The sequence below is a fragment of the Salvelinus sp. IW2-2015 genome, linkage group LG15, assembly GCF_002910315.2.
Source record: "Salvelinus sp. IW2-2015 linkage group LG15, ASM291031v2, whole genome shotgun sequence".
Lineage (NCBI taxonomy): Eukaryota > Metazoa > Chordata > Actinopteri > Salmoniformes > Salmonidae > Salvelinus > Salvelinus sp. IW2-2015.
In genome coordinates, this window is record NC_036855.1 from 29,681,058 (window position 1) to 29,706,727 (window position 25,670).

Here is a 25,670-nt window from a genome sequence, read left to right on the forward strand (position 1 = left end):
AGACCACACACACAGCAACGCACCACAGCGCGCAAATGCGCATGAACACACACACACTTACACACAGAGAGAGAGAATTGGAGCTGGGAAACTGGCTTCTCAGATAATACATCCATTAGGCTAGGCTGCAGGAAAGCACGCCAGCTTCCTAATAGCTGCCAGGCCTGCCTTATGCCAACTCTTATTCCAATAGAGCACAATCAAAAATGCTGTGTCAAACCGTATCCTACCGCCAATCTCCTGCCACTGTGTTTCTATACCCTGACACCTCGACCACCAGGCGGTGAGGTTCATAGCTATTACCAGCAGAGGGTTGCAGATTCAAGGAAAAATACTTGGCAGGATGTAGCCTTCTGCATTGGTGTCACCCACCCCTAGAGCGGGTCCTAGCCTGGGTTCTCTCTACTGCCTGGGTGTCACCCCTAGAAGAGGGCACCACCATGGATCCTAGCCTGGGTACCCTGCTACTGCCTGGGTGTCACCCCTAGAAGAGGGCACCACCATGGATCCTAGCCTGGGTTCCATGCTACTGCCTGGGTGTCACCCTTTAGAAAAGCACCACCATGGGTCCTAGCCTGGGTTCCCTCTACTGCCTTGGCACCACTGTGGGTCCTCGCCTGCCTTGCCTCACTCCTTACCGTGTGGGCCGAGAACGGCAGTCTGCCGCTTGGACTAGGCACAGACGAAATGATAAACACCTCATCTGTCCCCAAGTCCAATTCCGTGAGACCATTGGATGAGAGGTCCACTTCAGCATGCTGGGACATATCACCACCAACACTGCCTGGTGAACCTGGGAAAGAAATGGGAAAGTGGTTTTATTAATCACTTACTTGTATGGTGATAGCCTACAATTAAAACATTGCTACATTGAAGGCACAACAGTCAGATGTATTGCACCTTAGCTTATGATAATTTCCACTGCTTGTCCCTAAAAGAGCACTTGAAATGGAATGTTACAGATTGGTCTCCATAGGCTACTGTAAATTACTGCACTGTGCACCCAGTACACTGTGAAGCCACTGTACTTGTACACTCATATTCCTGTTAACTCATAGTGACATGGTTGAACTCAGCGAGAGGAGAAACATGGTGTTCCCAATGCTCCCACGCTGTTATATAGGTTAAATGTCACGACCTGTAAATCTCTCTGTGGGATCAGCTACAATGAGCGAGAATTTGGATTGTTCTGGGATAAACCCAGTGTTACTCCAAAACTAAAGCAATTTTCCGTTGAGACTTCTAAATGCTGCACCTCCCATTCACTCAGCTACATCCACTACAAGCTGGCCTTGCATATTCCCACACAATCTGATAATTTTTTATAAGAGAAGAAATACACTCAAATGACCCCAGGAAGATACGTGGACAGTACAATGTTGCAGCCAACTTCCTTTCATATAGGTTATTGATTAAATACTGTATTTGCAGCTACTGAGCACACAGAATACCTTAATGATTTCACATATTATGAGCTGTGTTGGTGAATTTTACTACACAACGTTTCTTCTATGCACCTGTATTAGACATTACTTCAGAAGTTTTTGTTTGACATATTTTGAGCTATCATTCAGGTGTCAAAATAATTTTGCCCCGGGGTCCGCATTCAGTATTCAACAAGGTTTGGAGGGACGCACTGACATTTTTTAAAATATTTCCTCGCTGTCAAAATTTGAAAAAAATATGTCCTCCATCCATAGATTTTGGAATTTTCGATGCTCCCCGACTGTCTAGCTTACATTTAGGTGATTATTAGCAAGCTGGACACAGTCAAGAAACTGTATGAATGTAGGTCCATTATAATTTCTCCAGAATTTTGATTTGGTTATAGTAGTTTTTAAGTATATCGAGTTTGTTTCCCCCCCCACCTCAAAAAAAAATAAAATGGTTTGTTTTTTTAAACCACCCACGGGCCGGATTGGACCCCCTCGCGGGATGTATGTTTTACACCCGATTAGAGCCATTCTATGGCCATGACACCATGAGATAATTCAGTATGTGGTAGAATCCTGGCAGCTCTATTACTGTGTGTTGGAGATCTGATAGTCAGACCTGGTGTACCTTTTTTCTGTCATAGTTTCAGAGGGTAATGAAATAAGTGTCTCATTTACGCTGAACATGTAAATTCAGTTTAGGGGCAGATAAAGTCATTGTCAGCCAGGTTGGAACCAGACCAAACACCCCAGAGGTACCCCTCGATCATGGAGAGAGAGGGGGCGCGAGGGGGATTGACTAGACTAGGCTAGGCGGCTGGAGCACAAGCAGAGAGGGAAAAACAGGGGAGTGTTAGAGGGAGAGAGAAAGTAGATGGAGTGTGTGTGTTTTGTGTGTGTGTGTGTGTGTGTGTGCGCACGTGTGCATGTGAGCCTGCCCGCTTGCGCATACCCACCTCTGTGTGTGAGACTGAGAGAGTGGTTGTTGTTGTCGTTCTCTGCAGGGCAAGGGACCTCCAGGCCGGGCTGATTAGGAGCCACCAGCTGCAGCTCACGGACATCAGCTCCAGAGTTCTGCACTCCCTCCTGCACCTACAGCAGTCAGTACAGTTTAGAGTCAGCAAGTACTACTACACATGCCTGCCACTCCACATACACCAACGGAGTAGGGCTGCACAACACTATGAAATACAGCCATATGAACTGAAGTTGTTCTTGTCAATTAATAAAATGTTTTGATACCCAGTCAGTATAATGATCCAGTGGCAATAAGATACTTAAAGTGGCCAGAACTTGTGTAGGACTGTTTTGCTCCTTTCTAAAATTCAATCCCAGATGGACACACTTTGACAACTCAATTACAAATTCATCTCATGACTAGAAAATAGGGAAGTGTAACTTGTCCAGTTCTGCTTTATAYGGGAGTCAGTCAGTCTGACCTTTAGTGAACCTGTCTACCTCTGGGGCTGCTTGCCCTGCATGGGAGAATTTGGACAACAAGAGCACCAGGCCAGTGTAGTGTATTTGTTTTTGCTCCCGTGTCTGTAGTCTAGAGCAGGGATTGGCAACRMGCGGGCTGCATGGCCCCCCTTTTGTAGGCCTGTGGATCAATTCCCCCCCCCCGGGAGAAAATGTTGGGGGGGTTGGGGATTTATTCATTTTTTTAACTCAGTCGGGATCTTAACTTACTATTGAGAGTTAGAATAGTAGAATGCAAGGTGCAGTTACATTTTTGTATTATATATATATAAATAAAACACACAACAAAAATAGAAATGCAACATGTAAAGTGCTGTTCCCATGTTTCATGGGCTGAAATAAAAGATCCCAGAAATGTTCCATACGCACAAAAAGCTTACTTCTCTCAAATGTTGTGCACAAATGTGTTTACATCCCTGTTGGTGAGCATTTTATCCTTTGTCAAGATAATCCATCCACCTGACAGGTGTGACATATCAAGAAGCTGATTAAACAGCATGATCATTACTCAGGTGTACCTTGTGCTGGGGACAATAAAAGGTCACTAAAATGTGCAGTTTTGTCATGCAACACAATGCCACAGATGTCTCAAGTTGAGGGAGTGTGCAATTGGCATGCTGATTGCAGGAATGTCCACCAGATCTGTTTCCAGATATTTGAATGTTAATTTCTCGACCATAAGCCACCTCCAATGTCATTTTAGAGAATTTGTCAGTACGTCCAACCAGTCTCACAACCGCAGACCACGTGTAACCACACGTAACCACACTAGCTCAGGACCTCCACATCCGGCTTCTTCACCTACGGGATTGTCTGACGAGGTAGTGGGTCGGGGTGCTGACGAGTATTTTCTGTCTGTAATAAAGCCCTTTTGTGGTGAAAAACTCATTCTGATTGGCTGGGCCTGGTGCCCAGTCCTGTGAAATCCATAGATTAGGGCCAAATGAATTTCTTCCAATTGACTGGTTTCCTTATATGAAATCTTAAAGTAAAATCTTTGGAATTGTTGCATGTTACGTTTATATATTTTTGTTCAGTATATACAGTGCATTCGTAAAGTATTCAGACCCCTTCCCTTTTTCCACATTTTGTTAAGTTACAYCCTTATTCTAAAACTGATTAAATTATTTGTTTCCCTCATCAATCTACACACAATACCCCATAATAAGAAAGCAAAAACAGGTTTATAGAAATGTTTGACGATTTGAAAAATAAAAAACAAATACCATATTTACATAAGTATTCAGACCCTTTGCTATGAYKCTCGAAATTGACCTCAGGTGCATCCTGTTTRCATTGACCCTCCTTGATGTTTCTACAACTTGATTGGAGTCCACGTTTGGTAAATTGAATTGATTGGACATGATTTGGAAAGGAACACACCTGTCTATATAAGGTCCCACAGTTGACAGTGCATGTCAGAGAAAAAAACAAGCCATGAGGTCGAAGGAATTGCCCGTAGAGCTCCGAGACAGGTTTGTGTCGAGGCACAGATCTGGGGAAGGGTACCAAAACATTTCTGCAGCATTGAAGGTCCCCAAGAACACAGTGGCCTAGATCYTTCTTAAATGGAAGAAGTCTGGAACCACCAAGACTCTTCCTAGAGCTGGCCGCCCAGCCAAACTGAGCAATCGGGGGAGAAGGGCCTTGGTCAGGGAGGTGACCAAGAACCCGAAGGTCACTGACAGAGCTCCAGAGTTTTTCTGTGGAGATGAGAGAACTTTCCAGAAGGACAACCATCTCTGCAGCACTCCACCAATCAGGTCTTTATGGTAGAGTGGCCAGACGGAAGCCACTCCTCTGTAAAAGGACATGACAGCCCGTTTAGAGTGTGCCAAAAGGCACATAAAGGAKTCCAAGATTGAACTCTTTGGACTGAATGCCAAGCGTCGTGTCTGGAGGAAACCTGGCACCATCCTTATGGTGAAGCATGGGTGGCAGCATCATGCTGTGGGGATGTTTTTCAGCAGCAGCGACTGGGAGACTAGTCAGGATGGAGGAAAAGATGAACAGAGCAAAGCACAGAAAGTTCCTAGAGGAAAACCTGCTCCAGAGCGCTCAGGACAAAAACCCTAAGCACACAGTCAAGACAACACAGGAGTGGCTCTGGGACAAGTCTCTGAATGTCCTTGAGTGGACCAGCCTTACTTACTTGAACCCGAACGAATATCTCTGGAGAGACCTGAAAATAGCTGTGCAGCGACGCTCCCCATCCAACCTGACAGAGCTMGAGAGGATCAGCAGAGAAGAATGGGAGAAACTCCCCAAATACAYGTGTACCAAGCTTGCAGCGTCGTACCCAAGAAGACTCAAGGCTGTAATCGCTGCCAAAGGTGCTTCAACAAAGTACTGAGTAAAGGGTCTGAACACTTATGTTAATGTGATATTTCAATATATTTATTTTTTACATTTGCAGAAATGTTTAAAAACCTATTTTTGCTTTGTCATTATGGGGTATTGTGATGAGAAAATAAATGTTTAATACATTTTAAAATAAGGCTGTAACGTAACAAATGTGGAAAAAGTCAAGGGGTCTGAATACTTTCCAAATGCACTGTATAATCACTCAGCCCATGTCAGCTATCTACTTTGTAATCCTGGTCGAATTACCAACCAAGGAGGCCCCCATTGAATTTGTTAGTGACTCTCACTCAGATATAATATTAAAAACTGCAAACATTTCTCTCCACCCTATTGATTTTTTCTTAATTGCAGGAAATTAGCTGTAGAACTGCACATTTTTCTCTCTGTCCCATGGCAAAATGTGTAGAATTGCAGGACATTTTTTCTCAGTTTTATTTTGTGGCACCAACCCCCATCAAAGTTGCCCATCCCTGGTCTAGAGGATATGAAGGAAATGTTCCCTGATCCCAGTCAGAAGCTAGCTTACAAAGGAATGTCTGGACAGTCAGACAGACAGGGGTCTTTATCCGTTTACCTCAGAGTTGTTGGATGAGCAGGAGCTGGCTCTTTTCGGACATAGTTTAGGTCTGGAAAACAAAAGAGATCCCAAACATTTCAGTTGTGTTTGACTGTTTAACATATCTTTGAAACCCATTAGCATACTTTCTTTTATGTATGTTGTTTACTTTCTTGACTTTTGGCGACATTSTCTTTCATGCTATTTGTGAAAGCTTGACTTATTTTGAGCAACTGCTCTCCAAATTTGACCAAAAATGTACAAAATGAACATTCTCCCACAATTAGAAACTGGAACAGATTAGATTGCCTTCACTGAAGTTTTTCTTCCAAACATAATRAGAGTCTAGCTCGCTGACTCACTACATGCAAACAGCCTAAACTTGCCCTCGGTTGTTTCTCTCAAGGACGGCTCTAGTAGCTAAACCCATGTAATGCCATAAACTACACTATCTGGGGTGGTCTCACTATAAAGGCATCAGTATAAAGACATACCAATAAGGGKATTTTCACTGGATAATGTCAACATAACAGTGAAAGGGTTGACTTAAACTGATTCTGCTCAATAACAGATCTAAATGCTTTTGTGTATCAATTTTTGGCACAATTAAAAACATGGCCCCAGGACGAGACTAATACACCTTTAACTTCTCTCCGACATTCATGGGGGATGCAAGGGGGTTTATCTTTACGGGAATTTGAACCTTCCTGGGGGGAACTAGATGGGAATCGGGACAGTAGATTAAACAGTGATGCTCATTTWGTTACCTGGCATAAATGATATTACACCCTGCGAAAACTGACACATGCACTAATGTTGTCTCCTCACGGGATTGACCGAGGGAACAACCTGTAAATTACACCTTTTAATATGTTGTTCTTGTTCTATATAAAACTACAATGGCACCTCGACGGGACAGAGGCTCATAGCACAGCAGTATGAGGTCCTTTCTCCGCTCTCCTCGTTTTCCCTCCGCTCGCTTTTGTATGGCTGCGTTTCTCTTTGTCCGTTGGAATCGATGCCAGGTGCTGCACCTCGAACGMCCCTCTCTTGCTCACGCGCTCTCTCTCTGTAATGGTGACAATGCGGCACATAAGGGCAGCTACAGTCGAACCCTGCCTTTCACTGGATCAAGTCAGGGACCGACCAAGGCCTCCAGCTGAGTCAACAGCCAGCCCATCCACTGCAGCAGCACCACACTGTGTGCTGGAGGAGGACTGACTGGCAGACTATCCCATTCATGGCTACCATCTCATTCATGGGAGGAAACTTTSTCACACTGGCCAACATCAAAGACCCAACGGTTGCGCTCTCTCAAAGGAAAAGCACTGTGCCAGTTTCCTTGGGTGACAAAGAAATAAAAGGACAATTTTTCCCATTGTGCAGAATGTGCACGGTCTTGTTTATGTTAGGTTGACAGGGAAATGTATTTATAGCACAAAACATGTCTGACAAAGGTATATTTATGACTCCATTCTTTCTGCATGCCCTGCTTTACTGTACCTGAAGATGTTGCACAGGTGACCCACAAGGCTCATAAAGGGACAATCATTTCCATTGTGCACTGTCTTGTTTGTTTATGTTTGAGAACAGTATGTCCCTGGGAGTCAATAGGGAAAGCCATCACAAGGCGTGTAGGACAAAAGGATGTTCTGGCACAATTCTCTCAAGCGCTGGTTTGATCTCAGGGAGTCAGGGAAACCTATTTATAGCACAACACGTGTGTGACAAAGGGCTATCATATCACAATAACTTTCTCTGCATGCTTTTACATACCTGAATATAATACACAGAGCGCTGGTGAGCACCATGGCAAAGAAGGCTGCTCCACTCATGGCGGCCAGCAGAGTGTCTATTTTGCTGGCCCCGGCAGGGGCGTAGGCATGCCGGGGGTCATCTCCACCCGGTTCTGTCCGGTTGTGGTAGTAAAAGAGCAGGGCGAAGCCGCGGCCCCAGTGGGTGGTGGTGATCAACTCCATGATGACCTCTACCATCTCCTGGCTGGAGCCAAACACCAACTGGCTGCTGGAGGGCCGGTTGGAGCCGCAGAAACGCGAGGAAAAGGTGAGGAGGTCCGAGATGTAAAGGACGTCGTGGGGGCATGCGTCCACCACAGACTGCTGGGTCTCAGGGCTCACTGACTCTGTGTCCGTGRCTGTGAGGAGCAGAGGGGTCCGAGTGGTGGCCTCGTCTACAACCACAGCCAGGACATGGTCTGGGGCTGATGCTCTGGGGTTAGGGTTCAGGTCAGGGTTGCCTCTGAGGAGAGGAGAGGTGATTGAGTTCATTGCCTTCTCTCCTGGTGCATGGGCCCCTGGTAGGAGGAGGTCTGAGAGGGGCTGTGGGGAGGCACGGTCAGAGGTGGCATCAGAGGTGGACCTTTTAGCAGAGTTGGAGACTTTGGCTATCTCCATCTTGGTGGACTGCTCTTGCACCACCACCTGCATGACTTTGTCGTTTTGGGAGGAGGACCGGGAGGCTGTCGCTGTGACACTCTGAGCCTGAGATACAGTGGCATCTTTATCAGTGATGGGACCCCCAGTTGGGATAGTCGCCCCATCGTTAGCATTGACCTCTTCCAAGTCAGAGATGGCAGCGTACTGGGCGGCGGAGTCGTGACTCTCGAACACGTCAAAGTCAAATATCTCCAGTATGAGCTGGTGGCCGACGGGCACAAAGAACTGCCAGACACAGTGGCTCCCTGAGGAGTAGTTATAGGGGAAACCAGGAGACAGGATGAGGCCTTGGACYTCCACCACATCCACCTTCGCTCCACAGTCAAAGTAGACCTGCAATCACAATATACAGGGGCTTGGTGAGGGGGACGTGAGTGTACGTTAAAATGCTAGCATCTCTAATGATCGACACATACTAGCACTTGTCAAACTTACAGAAAATCTGTGACTTTTTTTGTGTAGAACTTGGAAATACAAATGACGTCTGTCTTTTAAACAAATAACCCAGTTGAGCGGAATTCAGAATGGCTCAAAAGAACAAAAAGCATCCAGACCTGAACTACTCAACCCTCCTGCTCTGCCAGCCAGTATATCAAAGCGGTGGCGGTGCCTTGCATGCCTGTGCTTGGGTAACTCTGGGGAGGGTATTTCTTCAAACACGCTGAGCTGGCTGTAATGCTTCCCAGGTGTGAGGGGTGGACGATTGAGGGGAACCTCAGCCTAGCTAAGCAGAGGCAGATGTGTTTGCTGGGGCCACTGGGCCCCAGAGCTCAGGTCCAGACCTTTGTGGGGGGGGGGTGGTGTGTTTATGAGATTTCCTCTCGGTTCAGGTTCTGGACTGTGGGAACAGAGTGAAGACCCACCTGGGGCTCAACCAGCACCACCAGACAGGTAACAAACCAACCTACCTTCAGGCAACACTAGTACTCTGGCTGGACAGGCTGGGAACACATTTAAAATGCACTCTAGACATGGTGTGTGTGTGTGTGTGTGTGTGTGTGTGTGTGTGTGTGTGTGTGTGTGTGTGTAAAAGGAGCACCAGCACCACTGCGGTCGACCAACGCCAGACAGGCACTTTGATTGCTGCTACATGGACCATCTCATCTCTCTCCATATGAGTGCATTAATCAAAGGCATTCCTTCAGACAGTTTATTTTAACAAGCCAAATCTAGATGTACTTTGCAATCATGACTGTATAAAAGGGGCTGTTGCTAGGTCTGGCCCCAGTACCTCCCTCACCCAACCTTCTTCTGACTGCAACTCAAAGGTGCAACTCAAAGGCCTCTCTATTGCTGATACAGCTGGCATCCTCACAGCCAGGTCAGAGAGAAGAAGGGCAGTATGGGCATACATATCTGTGTGTGTTCTGTACAGTGATGAAACAGGAGTTTTCAAAGCACATGAATGCAATGAAAATATTGAATAAATGTAATTGCTGACATCACCCCAGAGGTGTGATAGTCTTGATCACTTGACCATCATAGCCAATGTATTCTGTGTCATCCATTTCAGACCTACCGCCATTGACAATGAGCAAAAACGACTGAAAAAATAAATTAAAATACTGAGCTACATTGTATGCAAAAAAAAGGAGAAATTATATTATTTTATACAATACAATTGCTTAGAGGAAGAGATTTTGTTTAACAAGCAATATTTGTTTTCCCCAAAAAGGTAGGGATCAAGATTATTGACACCCCTGTTTTCAATAGCTCACCTCGCAAGGATAACGGCCCTGAGCATTTTTCTAAAATGAGTTGGAGAACATATTGGGAGGGATCTTAGACCATTCCACCATACAGAAATCTTCCAGATCCTTGATAGCCTTCGTCTGCYCTTATGGACTGCCCTCTTCAATTCAAACCGACTGTGAAAAGACCCCTGGTGGCATGTCAGGTGGGGTAGGTGTGTGTGTCAGTGCTGTGTGTAAGTTGACAATGCAAACAATTTAGAATTTACAACACATTCATGTTTCTTATAAAAACAAGAAGTGACGCAGTCAGTCTTTCCTCAACTCTTAGCCAAGAGAGACTGGCATGCATAGTTTTTATAAACCCTCTGATTACAATGAAGAGCAAGATGTGCCGCTCTGTTCTAGACAAGCTACAGCTTAACTAGGTCTATATTTGCAGCACTTGACCATATGACTGGACAATAATCAAGATAAGATAAAACTAGAGCCTGCAGGACTTGCTTTGTGGAGTGTGGTGTCAAAAAGCAGAGCATCTCTTTATTATGGACAAACCCATCTTTACAACCATTGAATCTATATGTTTTCACCATGACAGTTTACAATCTAAGGTAACACCAAGGTCTAGAACTTAGGGAATGATTTGTATGAAATACAATGCTGTTAGATTTAGAGATGTTCAGGACCAGTTTATTACTGGCCACCCATTCCAAAACAGAATGCAACTATTTGTTAAGGGTTTCAGTAACTTCCTAACTGTGGTTGCTGATGCGTATATGGTTGAATCATCCGCATACATGGACACACATTTTTTTTTTTAAATGGCAGTGACAGGGCATTGGTAAAAATAGAAAATAGTAGAGGGCCTAGAGAGCTGCCCTGCGGTACACCACACGTTACATGTTTGACAGAGAAGCTTCCATTAAAGAAAACCTTCTGAGTTATATTAGATAGATTGCKATATTGTGGATTCAGTTCCGAGGTTGAAAAGTCATAACACATAAGTTCTCAACAACAGATAATGGTAAATAATATCAAAAGGCTACACTGAAATCTAACAGTACAGCTCCCACAATCTTCTTATTATCAAGTTCTTTCAACCAATCATCAGTCATTTGTGTCCTTGCAGTACATGTTGAGCGCCCTTCTCCATAAGCATGCTGAAAGTCTGTTGTTAATTTGTTTACAGAGAAGTAGCATTGTATTTGGTCAAACACAGTTTGCTAAGAGCTGGCAGCAAGCTGATAGGCCTGCTGTTAGAACCAGTAAAGGCCGCTTTACTACTCTTGGGTAGCGGAATGACTTTGGCTTCCCTCCAGACCTGAAGACAAAAACTTTCCTCTAGGCTCAGATTAAAGATATGACCGATAGGAGTGGCTATAGTCAGCTACCATCCTCAGTAGATTTCCATCTAAGTTGTCAATGCCAGGAGGTTGGTCATTATTGATCGACAACAATAATTTRCCCATCTCTCCCACACTAACTATACAAAATTCTAACTTGCAATACTTTTCTTTCATTATTAGTTTGTTTATACATGAGTATGATGGATTACTGTTCGTTGTTGGCATTTCCTGACTAAGCCTGCCAACTTTGCCAATGAAGTAATCATTAAAATAATTGGCAACATCAAATGTTTGTGATGAATAAGCCATTTGATTTGATGAAAGATGGGAGTTGAATTAGTCTTTCTGCCCATAATATCATTTGAAGTACTCCAAAACAAAATTCCATCACTCTTTAGATCATTGATCTTGGCTTCAGGATACAGTTCTTCTTTTTGTTGAGTTTAATCACATACTTTTTCAATTTCCAGTAATTCAGCCAGTCAGATGTGCAGCCAGACTTATTAGCCACTCCTTTTGCCCCATCTCTTTCAACCATACAGTTTTTCAATTCCTCATCAATCCATGGAGCCTTAACAGTTCTAACAGTCAGTTTCTTAACAGGTGCATGTTTACCAAAAATMTACCATAAATTCATCAGGTGCAGTGCCTGGATGCTCCTTATTAATCACACCAGAGCAACAATTTTTTTAAACATCATTCACATAAGAGTCACAGCAAAATATTTTGTATGATCTCTTATATACTATTTTAGGCCCAGCTTTTGGAACTTTGGCTTTACTGGATAAAGCCACTATATTGTGATCACTGCATCCAATGTGTACAGATACAGCTTAAGAACAAAGTTCTACAGTATTAGTAAACGTGATCAATACATGTGGATGATCTTGTTCTTGTAGTGTTTGTAAACACCCTGGTAGGTTGATTAATACATCAGCACCAGATTACAGGCACTGGTTACAGTGAGAAGCTTCCACTTGAGAGGACAGCTTGATGAAAACTAGTCAATATTCAGGTCCCCAAGAAAGTGGAAAGTAGACATTATCAAGCATTTCACACATTATTTAGATACTGACTGGTAGCACTTGGTGGCCTATAGCAACACCCCAAAATAAAATGCWTTAGATGTGCCAGGTGAACCTGGAACCACAACACTTCAATAACACTTGACATAAGATCTTCTCTAAGCATTACAGGGATATGGGCAGGCCGTCATTGTAAATAATAATTTGTTCTTAACTGACTTGCCTTGCTAAATAAAGGTTAAATAAAATAAACAAATATGGCTCTGAATATATACAGCAACACTTCCCCATAAGCATTCCTGTTTCTTCTATAGATATTATATCCTTGTATTGCTACTGCTGTATCAACAAATGAATTATCTAAGTGAGTCTCAGAACTGGCTAATGTATATACAGTGGCAAGAGGTGTATGTAAACTTCCGACTTCAACTGTATATATATATATATATATATAAATAAAAGAGAGAGAGAGAGAGATATATCTATATATATACATACATACATTTGAAGTCGGAAGTTTACATACACCTTAGCCAAATACATTTAAACTCAGTTTTTCACAATTCCTGACATTTAATCCTAGTAAATATTCCCTGCTTTAGGTCAGTTAGGATCACCACTTAATTTTAAGAATGTGAAATGTCAGAATAATAGTAGAGAGAATTATTTATTTCAGCTTTTATTTCTTTCATCACATTCCCAGTGGGTCAGAAGTTTATTGCCCTGGCCACATCTGCAGTCCTCATGCCTCCTTGCAGCATGCCTAAGGAACGTTCACGCAGATGAGCAAGGACCCTGGGCATCTTTCTTTTGGTGTTTTTCAGTAGAAAGGCATCTTTAGTGTCCTAAGTTTTCAGAATTGTGACCTTAATTGCCTAACGTCTATAAGGTGTTATTGTCTTAGTGGATYTAAGCAATGTCATAGTGGATGTAAGCAATGTCCCCACTTGCTGTGGCAGCTTTCATGGCTTTCCTCTTCTGGCGCACAGCTTCAGGATAGTCCTTGTTGAGGAAGATACATGTTCCTCTCAAGTTCTTGGCTCTTTCCAGAACAGCTGCCTTGTCCTTGAACTTCAGGAACTTGACCACTATTGGCCTGGGCCTGTCACCTGGGCTGGTGGTGGGTTTTCCAGTCCTGTGGGCGCGCTCAACCTCAATCTTCCTGTGGTCCATCTTCAATTTCCCAGAGATCATTTCCCTCACTTTGTCATCAGACTCCTTCCAGGTCTCATGTGGAGATTCTTCAATTCTGTCCACARCCATGTTGTTCCGCCTTGATTGTCCCTCAAGATAATCTGATTTATCCYTCATTGATATCATGGATTCACATACAGAACTGATGTACTCTCTCAATGACTTACAGATTGCTGTCATCTTGACATTCTCCTGTTTAAACTCGTCAAGCTGGGAGAACTGCAAACTGTTCTTCAGGTTCTCMACCTCTGGTCAGGTCGTCGATTCTTCTATTAGTTGACTCCACCAATATTTGGACAAAACACTGGAAGCTATTTTCTTGTTGTAACAACCGCTTGTAGAACAATTTTTGTTTGTTTAAAAAAAATCCTTCACCTGTGATAGAGASACKCCACTGTCCTCAATGGTACTCCCGTCGGCTTTGGTCTTTGTCACGSTAACAACAATAGATTACGCTGTTACTCCTCGCAGTTCCAGACAGGGAAGGACGCAYGGAAGATTGAAAATGCAACAACAAACAGCTGGGGTCTAGACAGCCACAAGCACGGGACAATCCACGGTCCTAGCCACAATGGCCTACCATGTCGTGGTCTGCGTTCAAGCCCTCAAGAAAACACTGCTAGCTTGATAGACAGCTAGTTAGCAGCTAGGCTAGCTCTTAACCTAAGCAACTCCTTAGACCCGGCCTCGGTCGGCAGGATCACTTGACAGAGAAGCGGTCCCAGCAACTGTAATTTAAATGGATTTGGATTTCATGTAATGGAGYTACACAAAATAGTCCAAATTGGTTTAGTGAAATGAAAAAAAATGACTTGTTTAAAAAAATTCTAAAAAATGTTAAACTGAAAAGTGGTGTGTGCTTATGTATTRACCCCCTTTGCTATGAAGCCCCTAAATAAGATCTGGTGCAACCAATTACCACATAATTAGTTAAATAAAGTCTACCTATGAGCAATCTAAGTGTCACATGATCTCAGTATATATATATATATATATATATATACACACACATACACCTTAGCCATATACACCTTAGCCATATATATATACATACATACATACACACACACACACACCTGTTCTGAAAGGCCTCAAAGTCTGCAACACCATTAAGCAAGGGGCACCACCAAGCAAGCGACACCATTTAGACCAAGGAGCTCTCTAAACAGGACAGGGACAAAGTTGTGGAGAAGTACAGATCAGGGTTGGGTTATAAAAAAATATTCGAAACTTTGAACATCCCACGGAGCACCATTAAATCCATTATTTAAAAAATGGAAAGAATATGGCACCACAACAAACCTGCCAAGAGAGGGCTGCCGACCAAAACTCACGGACCAGGCAACGAGGGCATTAATCAGAGAGGCAACAAAGAAGCCAAAGATAACCCTGAAGGAGCTGCAAAGRTCCACAGGGGAGATTGGAATATCTGTCCATAGGACCACTTTAAGCCGTACACTCCACAGAGCTGGGCTTTATGGAAGAGTGGCCAGAAAAAAGCCATTGCTTAAAGAAAAAAATACGCAAACACGWTTGGTGTTTGCCAAAAGGCATGTGGGAGACTCCCCAAACATATGGAAGAAGGTACTCTGGTCAGATGAGACTAAAATTGAGATTTTTGGCCATCAAGGAAAACACTATGTCTGGTGCAAACCCAACACCTCTCATCACCCCGATGAGCAGCATCATGCTGTGGGGATGTTTTTCCAATCGGCAGGGACTTGGAAACTGGTCAGAATTMAAGAAATGATGGATGGCGCTAAATACAGGGAAATCCTTGAGGGAAACCTGTTTGAGTCTTCCAGAGATTTGAGACTGGGACGGAGGTTCACCTTCCAGCACGACAATGACCCTAAGCATACTGCTAAAGCAACACTTGAGTGGTTTAAGGGGAAACATTTAAATGTATTGGAATGGCCTAGTCAAAACTCAGACCTCAGAAGTCAAACTCAGAAGTCAAAACTCAGGCCATCATTGAAGTTGTTTGTGGTGACGTCAAAATGAGGGGTGTTGTACAAAACAAAGTCCCAATCAGAGTATCAAAACCAATGACAGAAAAGTCGGTTTGTATTGGATTTCCATTCTAGAAATTGTTGAGGAGGTACTCCGATCCAGACTCATTATGCGTAGCTTAGCATTTGGCTGGAGCAAAGAGTTTGGGTAGCCAGGCAAGAAGTWTGCTAAATTGCATTGCCACTTGGATTGGAATCAGTGCTTTGGTCAGATGACATGAAAATGGAGCTCTTTGGTCACGCACACACACACACACAACAGTAATGGGTTTGGCATTAACWTGAGAATGTATAAGCAGAACGAACCCCATACCTACTGTAAAATATGGTGTTGGATCTTTGATGTTATGGGGCTATTTTGATTCCACTGGTCAGCTTCTGTTAAAAAATTTAAGATGAACTTAGGTTGTAAACAAATGTTATTGCTGTGGACACAGTACACCGATTGTCATGTTTGGGCAACAAATAACATAAWTGTATTATAATTTATGCATTGGGGAATTTCCATGTAAAAAGCTCCATGAGCATTAACGTGAAGTTCATAGGAGCACATCKCATTTGGTGTCAAATGAAAGCTACGAGTCTGTAGTTCTTAATTAAGGCATATATGCAGAACCTGTCAAATTTTGGACATACTAATTCCAGGGTTTTTCTTTATTTTATTTTTTTTATATACGTTGTAGAATAATACTGAAGACATCAAAACTACGAAATAACACATGTGGAATCATGCCGTAACCCAAAAAGTGTTTTGAGATTCTTCAAAGTAGCCACCCTTTGCCTTGATGACAGGTTTGCACACTCTTGGCATTCTCTTAACCAGCTTCACCTGGAATGCTTTTCCAACAGTCTTAAAGGAGTTCCCATATATGCTGAGCACTTGTTGGCTCAGTGCCTTCGGAAAGTATTCAGACCCCTTGACTTTTTCCACATTTTGTTACGTTACAGCCTTATTCTAAAATGGATTAAATACATATTTTTTCTCAGCAATACACACACACACACACACACACACACACACTCACACACACAATACCACATAATGGCAAAGCAAAAACAGGTTTTTAGAAATGTATAAAAAATATAAATACCTCATTTACATGAGTATTCAGACCCTTTGAGACTCAAAATTGAGCTCAGGTACAGTGTTTCCATTGATCATCCTTAAGATGTTTCGACAACTTGACTGGAGTCCACCTGTGGTAAATTCAGGTGGACTCCATGATTTGAAAAGGCACACACCTGTCTATATAAGGTCCCACAGTTGACAGTGCATGTCAGAGCAAAAACCAAGCCAAGAGGTCGAATGAATTGTTCTTAGAGCTCTGCGACAGGATTGTGTCGAGGCACAGATCTGGGGAAGGATACCAAAACATTTCTGCAGCATTGAAGGTCCCCAAGAACACAGTGGGCTCCATCGTTCTTAAATGGAAGAAGTTTGGAATCACCAAGGCCCCTCCTAGAGCTGTCCGCCCAGCCAAACTGAGCAATTGGGGGAGAAGTGCATTGGTCAGGGAGGTGACCAAGAACCCGAAGGTCACTGACAGAGCTCTAGAGTTCCTCGGTGGAGATGGGAGAACCTTCCAGAAGGACAACCATCTCTGCAGCCCTCCACCAATCAGGTCTTTATGGTAGTGGCCAGACGAAAGCCACCCTTCAGTAAAAGGCACATGACAGCCCGCTTGGAGTTTGCCAAAAGGCACCTAAAGGACTCTGACCATGAGAAACAACATTCTCTGTTTCAGATTGAACTCTTWSMMRTMAATGCCAAGCYTCACATCTGGAGGAAACCTGGCACCATCCCTATGGTGAAGCATGGTGGTGGCAGCATCATGCTGTGGGGATGTTATTCAGCGGCAGGGACTGGGAGACTAGTCAGGGTCGAGGCAAGGATGAACGGAGCAAAGTACAGAGAGATCCTTGATGAAAACCTGCTCCAGAGCGCTCAGGACCTCAGACTGTGGCGAAGGTTCACCTTCCAACAGGACAAAGACCCAAAGCACACTGCCAAGACAACGCAGGAGTASCTTCGGGACAAGTGTTTGAATGTCCTTAACTGYCCCAATCAGAGCCCGTGCTCGAACCCGATCTAACATCTCTGGAGAGACCTGAAAATAGCTGTGCAGCAACGCTCCCCATCCAACCCGACAGATTTTGAGAGGATCTGCAGAGGAACGGGAGAATCTCCCCAAATACAGGTGTGCCAAGCTTGTAGCGTCATACCCAAGAAGACTCGATGCTGTAATCACTGCCAAAGGTGCTTCAACAAAGTACTGAGTAAAGGGTCTGAATACTTATGTAAATGTCATATTTCAGTTGATTTTTAATAAATGAGCAAACATTTGTAAAAACCTGTTTTTCCTTTGTCATCATGGGGTATTGTGTGTAGATTGATGAGAAAAAAAACGATTTAATCAATTGTAGAATAAGGCTGTAACGTAACAAAATGTGGAAAAATCAAGGGGTCTGAATACTTTCCCAATTATACTGTATAATAATAATTATTTTTTTCAAGTCAAGAACTTCCCATTGTTCACCATTCCTCATTTTGTTTGTCTCCCTTGTCCCTCTCCAGTTAATGTCTCCTCTKCAGGCTCTTACTGCCACCTTCCCATGAACCCTCCTCTTTCCATTTACTATAACCAGCCCTCTCACCCACTGAGCACCGACTGACACCGGATGTCCATGAACGTTGAAAAGTAGTTGAAGTTTGGTCAGTCCAAATCTGAACCGAAAATATACTTTTTCACAAGTTTGGATAGCACAGTATAGTAAAGTAGAACACAGTACAATACAGTAAAGAAACAGAGTATAGGTCAGTACAATATAGTACAGTTTAGTACAGCACAGTACAATACAGAAGAGCACATTAAAGTAGAGTACAGTATAATTTACTGAACTATACTCTAATACACTGAACTCTACTGTACTCTACTGTGCTGTACAGTTCAAACTGGTACAGATTTGGTTAGGTCCTGACCAACCAAATGTGGTCTTATTTGGGGGCGGAGCTCAGAATAATAGCAGTGTATAGAATAATACCCAAACATGCAAAGGAGGATATTAAAAAAATGTCTACCTTTGTGTATCTATTCAGGATACATCACCATGAAGAGAATGACATTTCTAATTATGCATTTTTGTATAGTACAGATCAGGGACCCATGATGTCATTCTGTTACCATCATTCTGTTACCGGGTGTTAATCCACTTCATTTACTGTAGTTCAATAACCAAATAGATTTTTTCAATCTCAAGGTTTCATATCATAGCTGACACCCCATTCTTTCTGCAGACATCTTTGAATTTGGAGTAGATATTTAACAGTTTTTGGAAAACGTGGTCACAGAGATTTTCACCTAGTTACCAAACTTTACACCTGCACTGTTCTCGAGTAAATGTGTTCTTGTGAAATGTTCAGTCGCAATTGTTAAAAGTAGTCCTTGTGCATAGATCTGTATGGTTTSTTTAACTGCAATCAATAGTTTTTCTTTGGCACACGTTTAAAGTGAAAAATCTGCATCTCGGCGTCCTTCTGTTAATAATGTGTAATTGCCCATTTGTAAATACAATCTGATAGTGATGGATGCTGATGTAACAGTGATAAATTACAAACGTCATGGTACAGTCAGTACTTTGATGCCCACCTAGTTCTAACAGTGTTGTATGATGGCCTTTCCTTTCTCAGAATGCAGTTTAGCATGAAAGCATTACATCATAGTAAGGTACAAACAAGAAAATGGCCTTAGACCTACTAGGAACTCATGTCGTGAATGCCACAACCACAACACATAATTACACAGATGACATTTGAACTGGTCAAATGCCATTCCCGAGAGGTTGCAGAGAGTAAGCCGATTTTCGGTTTTGCTCAACGGTGTTGTGCAATACACTATAGAATGAAGGGAACAGCTTGACAACATGGGGGGGAGGGAGGGGGTGTGTGTGTGTATGTGTGTGTGTGTGTGTGTTTCTGTGACCAAAAAAAGTGACCAAATCCAATTTTCTTTATGCATGATCTTTCTATTCAGTTTGTGGGCTACATATCCATCCCCCATCAGGGAGAGAGAACTGTGTCAAGGAGGGAGAGAGGGTCAGAGACTGTGTCATCTCCATGGCCCTGGCCACAGTAGGACTGGGCTGGCTATCTGGAGGTCTGCCACCCTCACTGTGATGTGATGCACAAGGTAGTCTACACATGAATGGTCTCCAAAGTGCCACAGTGTTTAATGGAAATGGGACATTCTTATAATGCCAAACATCCCAGTTCTGTTACATCACAGACGCAGGCCTCTCCTCTCCACTGGCAGCCAAGGCGGTCATTATTCGAGGAAACCTTTTCTCATGGGACACAATGGGCCACAGTGCCGTTTGGTTGCACCACTTCATGGTGGGATGGGAGATAACATTTTAATGAAGTGAAGCTAATAAGTAGGAGCAGGCAGAAAGTTTACATAAGGCCCTGCTCGTCGGTCATCGTGCCCCAGTTGTGCTATACGGAGATGACTAGACTATCCTTGTACAAAAGTAAAGCACCCAAGCAAATAATTGATTGAAATTACTTGTGCAGTGGAATGTCAAATTAAGCACTGTCATTATTTTGAGGTTTACCATAATTATGTTGTTAAGGAACTTGAATCCTATGTTGGAACTAAAATGCTAATTASCAAAAATGTAGTTTGAACTTAATACAAAAGCCTTCTAAAAGAAACACACTGTATACTGTTTTGCTGCTTGGAATATAAACTTGAAACACAATGTCTTAAAAACTAAATAAAACTCCCTAACTACTGCCTGAAAAAGGGCTGAAGAATTGCCAAAGACTGGCCAACCGAGATGTTTTAATATTTTTATTTCACCTTTATTTAACCAGGTAGGCTAGTTGAGAACAAGTACTCATTTACTGCGACCTGACCAAGATAAYGCAAKGCWGTGCAACACAAACAACAACACAAAGTTACACATGGAATAAACAAACATACAGTCAATAACACAATAATAAATGTWWAAAAAATCGATATACAGTGTGTGCAAATGAGGTAAGATAAGGGAGGCAAGGCAATAAATAGGTCATAGTGGCGAAATAATTACAATTTAGCAATTAAACACTGGAGTGATAGATGTGCAGAAGATGAATGTGCAAGTAGAGACACTGGGGTGCAAAGGAGKAAAAAYAATAACAGTATGGGGATGAGGTAGTTGGATGGGCTATTTACAGATGGGCTATGTACAGGTGCAGTGATCTGTGAGCTGCTCTGACAGCTGGTGCTTAAAGTTAGTGAGGGAGATATGAGTCTCCAGCTTCAGTGATTTTTGCAATTCGTTCCAGTCATTGGCAGCAGAGAACTGGAAGGTAAGGAGGACAAGGGTTTTGGGATGACCAGTGAAATATACCTGCTGGAGCGCGTGCTACGGGTGGGTGCTGCTATGGTGACCAGTGAGCTGAGATAAGGCGGGGCTTTACCTAGCAAAGACTTATAGATGACCTGGAGCCAGTGGGTTTGGCGATGAATATGAAGCGAGGGCCAGCCAACGAGAGCGTACAGGTCGCAGTGGTGGGTAGTATATGAGGCTTTGGTGACAAAATGGATGGCACTGTGATAGACTGCATCCAATTTGCTGAGTAGTGTTGGAGAATATTTTGTAAATGGCATCGCCGAAGTCAAGGACCGGTAGGATAGTCAGTTTTACGAGGGTATGTTTGGCAGCATGAGTGAAGGATGCTTTGTTGCGAAATAGGAAGCCGATTCTAGATTTAATTTTGGATTGGAGATGCTTAATGTGAGTCTGGAAGGAGAGTTTACAGTCTAACCAGACACCTAGATATTTTTTAGATGTCCACAGATTCTAAGTCAGAACCGTCCAGAGTAGTGATGCAGGACGGGCGGGCAGGTGCTGGTAGCGATCGGTTGAAGAGCATTTAGTTTTACTTTCATTTAAGAGCAGTTGGAGGCCACGGAAGGAGACTATGGCATTGAAGCTCGTCTGGAGGTTAGTTAACACAGTGTCCAAAGAAGGGCCAGAAGTATACAGAATGGTATCCTCTGCGTAGAGGTCGATCAGAGAATCATGGACTATCCTCCATGCTCCCGTCCGGCAGGTGGTACCAGTGCATCCAGGCTTAGACCAACAGACTCCTAAACAGCTTCTAGCCCCTGGCCATAAGACTGTTAAATGGCTAACAAATACTGCTCCCCCTCACACCTATGCTGCTGCTAAAATGATTATTCATTTGATTTATTACWACCACTATGCTTCTGTTCATTGATTACCAATAGTATCTACTGTATCTATTTATCCTGCTACTGGTCACTATCACTCCTGTCTACATGTATTACCATTAGTATATTAACATAAGTATTTATATATTCCTGCCACCAGTCACTTTTCAGCCATGTATACATGTATACCTGTCTATCACGCCTACACTGGCACTCGTACACACACACACACACTGAAGGCGTTCGCATGCTTCCCATACGAAACTGTTCGGAACAGTGCGTGCATATATTATGACAACATTTTAGTTCATTTTGGTCTTTGGCAAGGTTTTTTTTCAATAGTGTGCAACTGCAGCCCGGAATTTGGGGCGTTCCAGCATCTGCAGGAATTCCTCCCCTCGAGCATCCCATTTGTTCCTTCATGAATTTGGTACTGACACAGACCCTGTATATAGCTTCCTCTCTTTTTTTCCCYTGTTTTATTTGAAATTGAATACTGCACTGTTGGGTAGGGCTTGCAAGTTAAAGGGCAATTCCGCCACTTTTCAACCTCATATTCATTATCACCAGCGCAAAACCAGTGTCTACATATGTGAAAACAAAGCGCTTATGATCTGTTGTTAAAAGACTTGAGTTAAAGTCCAAAAAAAAAGTGATTTTCAAAACCTGCAACTAGTTTCTAGCCACAGCGAATCTCAGTGTTTGAAAAATCACGGTTTATAAAACGTTTTAACTTTTGATGACGTCATCGGGTAAAACTTACATATGTAGACACTGGTATTGTGCTGGAGATAATGAAAATGAGGTTGAAAAGTGGTGGAGTTGCCCTTTAAGCATTTCACTGTACTTGTGCATGTGACAAATAAAACWTAACTGAAGAGCTTAGAGAAATCTACTATTGCCTAATTGAACCTTAGCAACAGGTTAGTGAGTATACAACTAATATGATGAAACGCCCAGCTAAAATCTTGCAAAACACTGACGCCCAACTTCCCATAGCGCTTGCTGTCGCACACATACTCACTCACTCATTCCCTTCCCTCACTCCTTCACATGCACAAACAACCTCTGACTGGCTCATAAACAGCCAGACGGGCCCCTCAAAAGGGGGCAGGGACTCCCAGAGGCGCTATTTACTGGGAGTAGAAAAGTGACACTGCCCCAAAAGGCTAACGCTTCAGCCGTGTCAACCTCCAGATGATGTGTATAGCCCAGAACTCAGCAGCTCTTCTGTTGCGCTGTCTCGGTCCAATAATTTAGCCACTGTTGRTGGTCAGGTCAGACACTGACAGAAGTCTAGATCAAAGACTGTAGGGTCATTTCTCCAATGGAGCATACTAGATCCGTGTGTCATAGAAGCTAGAAGAGCTACACTACGTGACCAAAATGATGTGGACACCTGCTCGTCAAACATCTCATTACAAATTCATGGGCATTAATATGGAGTTTGTCCCCCCTTTCCCGCTATAACAACCTCCACTCTTCTGGGAAGACTTTCTACTAGATCCCCAAACTGTTGCCACAAAGTTGGAAGCACAGAATTGTCTAGAATATCATTGTATTCTGTAGCGTTAAGATTTCCCTTCACTGGAACTAAGGGGCCTAGCACGAACCATGAAAAACAGCCCCAGACCATTATTCCACCTCCACCAAACTTTACAGTTTGCACTATAGATTGGGGCAGGTAGCGTTCTCCAGGCATCCGCCAAACCCAGAGAACATGTTTCCAATGCTCCAGAGTCCAATGGCAGCAAGCTTTACACCACTCCAGCCAACGCTTGGCATTGGCGCATGGTGATCTTAYGCTTGTGTGCGGCTGCTCAGCCATGGAAACCCATTCCATTAAGCTCCCGACAAACAGATCCTGTGTTGACGTTGCTTCCAGAGACAGTTTGGAACTAAGGTAGTGAGTGTTGCAACCGAGGACAGACAATTCTTACACACTCGGCGGTCCCGTTCTGTGATCTTGTGTGGCCTACCACTTCGTGGCTGAGCCGTTGTTGCTCCTAGACGTTTCCACTTCACAACAACAGCACTTACAGTTSACCGGGGCAGCTCTAGCAGGGCAGAAATTTGACGAACTGACTTGTTGGAAAGGTGGTATCTTATGACGGTGCCATGTTGAAAGTCACTGAGCTCTTCAGTAAGGCCATTCAGTAAGGCCACACTGCCAATGTTTGTCTATGGAGATTGCATGGCTGTGTGCTCGATTTTACACACCTGTCAGCAACGAGTGTGGCTGAAATAGCCAAATCCAATCATTTGAATGGGTGTCCACATACTTTTGTACATATAGTGTATTTTTTAAGAGATGAAAGGATGTCCTTGCACCCAGTGTTGTTTGTCCACAGCTGTGAAAAGGCACTGATACACAAGCCCACGACTTATACAATAAGTATGGTGTGTGTGCATGCGGTTATCCCGTGCCCTCATTCACTCAGGGTGAATTTACAAACAACCGGTTAGCTTCCTGATTGGGCTCTAACTGAAGCTGCCCCCAGTGACCTCAGAGCATAGTCTTCACCGCACAAAATATGGACCTTTACAAACCTCCATCAAGACCAGTCTCTGCTCTGCATGAGACAGTGGAATGCTCAGCATTGTGGTGGTGGTGGACCCTRCAACTCCACATAGATATGTGGCTGGGTGGGCGGGCTGTTGGATGGAGGGGTTCCAGATTTGCGGTGCACACACCAATTAACAGTTTCCCTGGATTTTTCTTCCTCTCTGGATGGAAGGAGGTAACAGTCATTAACTAAGTATGCCTAGCCTAGAAAGTAAAGCATGTGGGCGAAATGCAGTCAGTCAGTGTTATCTGTCACCATGGTGGTTTGGACCAATTAGGAGAAATCATTTCCAGATTTGGAATGTGACCCAGGCAGCGAATGGATGCATCCTAAGTAATTAATCTCTCAGCAGCTGAGCGAGTAGCCCCACCATGCAGGATGACAACAACACACACAGCCAGACCAGCTAGCAGGGCAGGGCAGCTCTCTCCGCCTGGCCCATTCATCTCATTTAAAGTAACAGTATAGGTTATTTACCACCATGCCAACCTCAATGTCTGACCAATATGTGTTTACAGTATGATCTAGTCTCTTTACYGAATTTAAACATTTAGCTAGGCAATGAATTCCTCAGTGGTTCTATTTTTAGGTTGTTCCCTCTTTTAATCAACATGACAATAACCAATGAAATGATTGCAGTATCTTCTAATGTCAAACATGCACTCATTTTTGTAGATGTTAGGGTGGTGGATTTATCAGAGTTGAACCCTTCATTTTGGGGTTGGATGAAATGAATACCAAGCTTGTTTACGCTATTCCAAAAATCAACTTAATACAAAAGAGGACAAGAGGACAAAGACATCATTTAGAGTGCCCCCTCAGGCAGATAATTGCAAAGATAGTGAGCACCCTATGCACACAGAAACTAAAGCTGGGGACGCTGACAATTCAATATACTAAGGGCTTTCGTTYTTCAGTTCTAAGAATTCTGCTGCTCACCCTCACTCAGTCATAGTAGCTGGAGACGAGTCTTGACAGTTCGTAGCCTTATCGATTCTCCTTCCTAGTGTTATAGTAGTGTGTGGTCGTAGCTAATATTTCTTCTAAKATGGCCCAAAGGAGAACTCTGCAATGAGACAGGTAAGCCTTTTATGTAAATGACACCAGACATTGCCATAGACATACAATGACCGTGTGACATTCAACTCATAGTGGAGACAGTAGGCTACAGCAACAAAATACACAGGAAGTGGGAGAGTTATTTTATAGTACTGCAATCTGACTCTGCTGCCAAAGTTGTCAGGAAGGATTTGGTCATTAAAAAGAACGCCTTCTGCCAGACTCTGTTAATCACCTGTAACCACTGAACAGATTAGGGGGGTCTTT

General features: G+C 43.4%; 1 protein-coding gene across 1 annotated transcript in view; it reads right to left on the reverse strand.

Moving 5' to 3' along the window:
- Nucleotides 1–25,670, reverse strand: part of LOC111975057 (uncharacterized) — a 33,400-nt gene that overhangs the window by 3,902 nt on the left and 3,828 nt on the right. Inside the window, exons 2-5 of the mRNA XM_024003220.2 lie at nt 7,609–8,621; nt 5,851–5,902; nt 2,390–2,525; nt 639–793 (exon numbers count right to left, since the gene is read on the reverse strand). Coding sequence (XP_023858988.1) covers nt 639–793; nt 2,390–2,525; nt 5,851–5,902; nt 7,609–8,621 — 1,356 coding nt within the window. The remainder of the gene's footprint in view (nt 1–638; nt 794–2,389; nt 2,526–5,850; nt 5,903–7,608; nt 8,622–25,670) is intronic.